This window comes from Chroicocephalus ridibundus, chromosome 2 (assembly GCF_963924245.1).
Source record: "Chroicocephalus ridibundus chromosome 2, bChrRid1.1, whole genome shotgun sequence".
Classification (NCBI taxonomy): Eukaryota; Metazoa; Chordata; class Aves; order Charadriiformes; family Laridae; genus Chroicocephalus; species Chroicocephalus ridibundus.
In genome coordinates this window covers 104,260,355-104,266,354 of record NC_086285.1, presented here as the reverse complement: position 1 = coordinate 104,266,354, position 6,000 = coordinate 104,260,355, and the positions used below count along the sequence as shown (strand labels likewise).

The window sequence follows — 6,000 nt, the reverse complement described above, 5'->3', positions numbered from 1 at the left end:
ATTAGCAAAGACATTAACTTCTCAATTCTTTTTTCATTTCCTGCTGAAAGATGCTCGTGTTCCTCAGTGGAAGCAAGCTTGTGTGTATACAGCAAGCAAGAAATGCAGTTTGCTGCTGAGCTGTGAGGAAAGATTGCCAGAAAGGAAAGGAAGAGGTCAGTAGGTATTCTGCAGAGACCAGAAAAGGATGTAGATACAGTGAGGAAAAGAGAGCAGAGGACCATCAATGAAAAAAGAATACAGTGCATTTTATATATATATACATACACATACATACATATTCAGATAAGATTTGATTGACATTGCTATATATTAAAAGCACCCAGGTCCTTCACTGTTTTCTTTTACTACTAAGTTCATTTTTTGTTTATTAAAGGATGTCCTTACTCGTTACATGTAAACAGCAAACTGGAAAGAGAGAGCAAATCGTAGCCATTTCTTTAGTAATCCTGTCTGTATTGGTAAAATCATCTCTGACGTTATTTAGAGAGCTGGCTGGTGCCATGGGGAATCATAATAAAATTGTTTGACAAGTCACAGCAATTTCAAACCGCTAGTCATGAAGACCAGGCTATGCAGTAGTCCCTGAGACACAGAGTGCAGCAATATGGTATCGTACCAGCAAAATAACTCTTCTTGGATTTACACTGTTGCTCTCACTGAATGTATTTCAGGTTCCTTAATTAGACATAAACGACTTTGATATCCCAGATCCGTCACTCACTTGTGGAGTGCTTGAAATATGAGGTCTATGCAGTAATCCACCCCTTTAGAGGATGGAGGGCGACCAATCACAGTCCTGCTGCAGTGAAAATGATCCTTTCACTGAAACTAGGCATCGCTACTAGAAGCAAGCCAGAGGATTTCCAGAGCTGCCGAGCCTCTTCCTTCACCCTCATCCAATAAGCATCTTTCTGGCCTTATTTTCGTAGGCGCAATCAGGCAGCTCACGTGCTGCCTTTCTGTAATTTGGCTGTTAAGGCAGGACAAAAATTCTCAGCAGTAAAGCACAACAAGCAAAAATACTGCTGTTTGTGGGTTTGTTTTTTTTCCATTTGGTCCTGGGCGAGAAGGCACGTTGGGCTGCCTCCCGCCTTGCCCAGGCTGGGAGACTCGCCTTTCCCCATGCAGCGGGTCAGTTTGCCAGGCAACATCCATCCAGCGCCTTACCTCAGAGCAGGTGCTGAGGCGGCTGCCGTCCCTATGGAGATAAGGTGGGGTAGAGGCAGATGAGTGCTGGATCAAAGGTTACCCTCTTCCAGGGCTTGAAGTCACCCAGCCTGGGCCATCCCCTTTCCCAGCACTGGCTTGACGGTGACAACCCCCTCCCCGCCCTTCGTACCACACACCTTTTGCAGCGACGTGAGCCCAGAGGAGAAGCCCCGCCGTGCAGAGCCTGAAGCTGCACCTGCCTAAGGCTGCGGAGGAGAGATGGACGGAGGGTGCTGCTACCACGGACCTCGCTGGCGGCCAGGGCCTGCGGCGGGGCCGGGCCGGGAGAGCGGCGCCACTGGCGGCCGCCGGCAGATGGCCCCCGCCGCCACCCTGCCGGCCCCCGCCGCAGCGCCGGGGGCTGCTCGGGGGAAGGAGGGGCCGGCCTCGCCGCGCTGAATTTCCCAGCCCGCTGCCCTCCTCCTCCTCCTCCTCCTCCTCCTTCTCCGCGGCGGGGCGGGCGCGATGGCTCCCTGAGGGGGATGCTCCCGGCCGCCGCCACCTCCTCCTCCTCTGCCCGCCGGCTGCTCGGTGGGCGCGGGCGGGCGGCTCCTAGCGGCTCTGGCGTGGTGAGGAGGCCGGGCCGGGGGTAAGGGCGCCGGCCCTCCCGGGGCGGGGGCAGCCGCCTCCTCCTCCTCCTCCTCCCGCCGGGCGGCGCGGAGGGGCCGGCCGTGTGAGGGGGAAGGAGGGAGCCGGCGCGGGGGCCGTTCCTCACCCTGGAAATGCCCCTCCTGTCCGCGCCGGCAGCCGGGGGCGTCATGTAGCGCAGAGGGAGCGGGCTCGGCGGGGCGGGAGAAGCCCCTTCCCTCCCTCTTTCCCTTTCTCCCTCCTTCCCTCCCTCCGTCCGCCCTCGCCGCACACAGGCAGCGCAGAGCGGCGCGCGGCCGGCCCTCCTCCCCCGCCCCGCCGGGGTGCATGCCCGCCACGCCTGGCCGAGGGACGGCGCGCCGCTGAAGCAGCCCCCGGGCGCCGGGCAGCACCCCCCGCCCCCGGGCAGCGCCACCATGGCCGAGGAGAGCTCCGACGTCCCCAAAGAGTTGATCGGTAAGGGACGGGGCATGGCGGCGGCGTCGTCCCGGGGGAAGGCGTTGCGGAAAGGCGGGGGGGGGGGGGCAAGTTTGGAGGCCGCCGTGCGCGACCCCGGGCTGAGGTGGCGGGGATGCGGGGGGAGCCGGGGGGGCCGCGGTGCCGGGTGTGTGTGTGTGCAGCCGGGGGGAGCTCCGCGGGGGATGTTGGGGGAGCCGAGGGGTCTCTGCGGGTGTCGGGGTGGTGGTGGTGGGAGAACTCTGAGGAGCCGCCGGGGGGGCGGCGAGGCCGCGCCGGCTCCGCTGCTGCCTCCTGCGGGGAACGGGCGGGCGGGGGCTGCGGGCCTGCGGCGGGGAGGCGGGGGCGAGCAGCGGCCGTCGCCGTGTCACCGTCCCCGGGGGGTGGTCGAGGGCCTGGCAGGAGAGCGGTGACAGTGCCCCGGCCCGGGACAGCCGCACCGCAGGCCGGCCGGGGCAGGTCCGCCGGGCGCCAGGGGCTGAGGCTGCCAGAGCTGCGGATCTGGTCCTTGGTTTTGATCCGCCCCCCACCCCCCACGGGCTTTGCATACTTTAAGACTCATTTTCCTATGTACGTACGTGCGAGGGTATTTGTAATTAAAGTTTTATGGCCGCATGCACGCAAACCCCCGCGTTCCATGGTAACGCTTAGGGAAATCATAGGTGATGGTAGAGGTCCCTGAAAATGCTGGCGTCGCTGTGGGGGAGCTTTCGATAAACGGGTCATTAACGCGGTACGTTGGTAACCGGTGTCCTTTGGGGTAACAGGTCTGAGGCTTTAGGCCTGGTCCTCAGGCCAAACTTCCTTTGGTCTTAGTTGCAGTTTTGCCTGTTGAAAGAGAGGTCTGAGGATGAATGGTTTATTCTAAAATGTTGCCTTAATGACAGATGGAAACAGAAATTTGTCAGGCAACAAGGTACATGTTGCATTGAATACAGCCCTTAGAAACCTCTCCTAGTTCATTTACACTGTTGCATTTCCTTCAGTTTCGTCAGCTGCTGGGGGGAACTGGCTTTAACATTTATAAAATATTGGTAAAAATCTGGATGGAAAGTTGCCGCTGCCACAGAATTGTTTTCTCTGTAGACAAAATAGCTCTATTTTGCAGTCCTTTTAGTGTGCAAACCGTGGGGTTTGCTTTAGTCTACAGCTTACTACTAAGACATGATGAGCTGGGAAGTGTGCTAGGAGTAGCTGTGGTCAAAACCATGAACTTTTTCTTTTTTAAAATGGCCGGGCATGTTGAGGTGCTAATACACGGTACTTACCATGGCTCTGCCCTGTACTCTCGTATGCCATAGGTGAGGTTTGGTGCATATTACAAGGAAGAGCAAAGCGAGCATCTCCACGCATCCCATCCTCTGGTGGCTTTGGACAATTTTAGAAACTATCCCCTATGTCTTGGTTCCCTGCACCCACCCAGCATGCTTTGTCAAGGGCTGTTCTGGGGCATGGGGATCTGTTCATGTAGTTTGGTTTGATATCTATCAATATTGTGGTGTCTGCGCATTAAAATTTAACCTTTTAAATAGACTTTTTGTAGTAACCCTATGTTTTGAGAACAGGATGAAAGGATGTGCCTTAGCACTTAGTGATTGGAGTGTGAAGATTAAACTGGGGCTAGGAGTGTTTGAGCTGCAGTTTTTGTTCTGTTACTCACTTCCCGTGTGACCTTTGTCAGGTCTCGTAGGTCATACATAGTCTTCAAAAAACCCTTTCTTTACTGTTGGCTTACCTGTATCTGCTCCTTCTGAGGTGTGGGTATCTGAAGGCAGGCACTCATGGTCCAGTGTTAAAAACGACATAAAGTAAGCACTTTAAAATACAAGCTTTAATGTTGTGTTTCCGTCTCTCAGTCTGAAAAACGGCTTTGGAAGTCCACTTGCTGCTGATGTGTAAGGAAGTGTCCTCAGCACATGGGGAATATTTATGAAATCTATATCTTAACTCTTTGAAGAAGCGTTTCTAGCCCTTTCCGGCAGATAGAGCCTCAGAGGGAGCTGAGATCCTGACGCTCTGTGGAGTCGTCTCAGGTGCCAGACCTTTCTCTGCCTATCGCTTGTTGAAGTTTGAGCGCTGTAGATGAAGGCTTGCAGTCATTCCCACTGCTGCTCTGTGGGACAGTGAAGGGAAGTGGGTCTCCCCACGCCGGTGCCTCAGGAGGAAGTCCCTTGCTAGGCGCAGGCACTGGGAGCTGTTTGTGTGAGAGGAGAAACCAAAAGGCAGAGGCTGGGGGTGAAGGTAAAGTAGCAGAGACAGCAGTAATACCTTTCCTTCTGCAAGGTGGTAGGACTTGATGAAAAAGACTGCGTGGTCAGCTTGCTTCTGGTTCCCAAGCAGGGACGGCAAGACCAGAATTAGGCATTACCCATGGGAGAGGAAGCCTCGGGATAAGAGTTCATGTGGGGAGGACGGGGCTGGACTTTCCCCCGGGCTTTGCTTACCTGGCTGCTCAGAGAGCTTGCAGCCTGGCTCCTGACCAAGTGGTTGCCTGGGGAGCTGGCCGCGCTGGCCGTCTGCCACGGGGCTGCCCGTGGCTTGGGGCAGGCTTCTGGCTGGGCAAGCCGCTGCTACCGAGGAGCTTTTGTTTCCTGATAGGAAAATTAAAATTCCTGGGGAAAACATGCCGATTCTGCAGAAAGAGCTCTTTCTGGTGGAGAGTGGCTCCGACCAGGCGCATTTCTGACTTGCACACCCTCCTGCCCTGCAGGCAGAACACTGTGGCCTGGGCTAAACGTCCAGGCGTAATAAATGGTGTGTTGTTTGTGCTAACACATGCTGGCTACCAGACGAAAATTGCGCAGAGAAGTGCTACACACAGTGCTATAATTAAAAGCCTTGGGAAGAGCCCATTATCTTCAATTTTAGCCTTTAAACTTTAACGTGCACTAGGGCAAAGTGTATGTCTGGGGAGGGTGGAGACTTGCCCTTTACAGATGCCAGTTGTAGTGTTGGAAATAGGTTAATGTGTTTAAAAGATTCCTTTCTCATTCCTTTTCTGTGGGGGCTGGGGAGTGAAATTTACGGAAGGTGCCAAATTGGCTCTCCTAGATGAACTCCTCTGTTTATCTCCCAATTACATCAGTGTCAGTAGTTGTATAAGCTTTCCGACATGGTTCCCTGTGTACGCTTTCCTTTCAGGCCAGGATGGAAACCTTTAGGGGAGAGACTGGTTCATTTGCTTCTTGGCAGAGACCGCGTATACACATGTATGCCTCTTAAGTATTAAAACATTATGGCTATCAATGTAACTTTGGTGTTGGCACCATGAGGTGGCTACGTTGTGGTTGAGACTTGGACCCAGACCAGCGTTGCCTTCCATAGCATCGACTGCATAGCTGTCTGGCTGTAGTATCTGGAAGTCTGCTTGATTTGCTTTGCAACATTAAATGTGTAGAGTGCAAAATGTGCGAACACTGGCTTTTCCATTATCGGACCCATTTAGCCTCCCTGATATTAACAACAACAGGCTAAAATTTCTGCAATGCAAGAAGCTAATTGGCTTTAGCAAACTTTCACGTACAAATAAAAGCAGGTGAGGAATTCGTTGTATTTTCCCAGAGAGCTAAGCAGTGCTGAGGGTTGTCTTGGGAATGTTTTTGATGTGTAAGTAGTGCTGGAAAGAAATATCAAATTATGTTTAGAATCCTGGCATATGAAATCGATAATCCTATCATAGTAGACATAAACTGTTGTGTAGATGACATACTGACAAAAATTCTACTTGGGTTAGGTTGTGTTTAG

The 6,000-nt window shown here is 53.6% G+C and overlaps 2 protein-coding genes across 5 annotated transcripts in view; one reads left to right on the top strand and one right to left on the bottom strand.

Annotated features, from left to right (window-relative positions):
- Positions 1–381: 381 nt before the first annotated feature.
- Positions 382–1,972, bottom strand: LOC134511823 (serine/arginine repetitive matrix protein 1-like). The gene is made up of 2 exons (XM_063326388.1): positions 1,350–1,972; positions 382–1,201 (listed from the first exon to the last, which is right to left on the bottom strand). The coding sequence occupies exons 1-2, from the start codon at positions 1,970–1,972 to the stop codon at positions 997–999; spliced, it is 828 nt and encodes a 275-aa protein (XP_063182458.1). The 3' UTR covers positions 382–996.
- CARMIL1 (capping protein regulator and myosin 1 linker 1) overlaps positions 1,864–6,000 on the top strand; it is a 199,467-nt gene continuing 195,330 nt past the window's right edge. For 2 of the 4 annotated variants that reach the window (XM_063326385.1, XM_063326386.1), the window contains exon 1: positions 1,867–2,256. In XM_063326385.1, the coding sequence (XP_063182455.1) occupies positions 2,217–2,256 (40 nt within the window). In that variant the 5' untranslated portion in view covers positions 1,867–2,216. Of the gene's footprint in view, positions 2,257–6,000 lie in introns of all 4 variants that reach the window. The other 2 variants (XM_063326384.1, XM_063326387.1) reach the window with 2 other exon arrangements.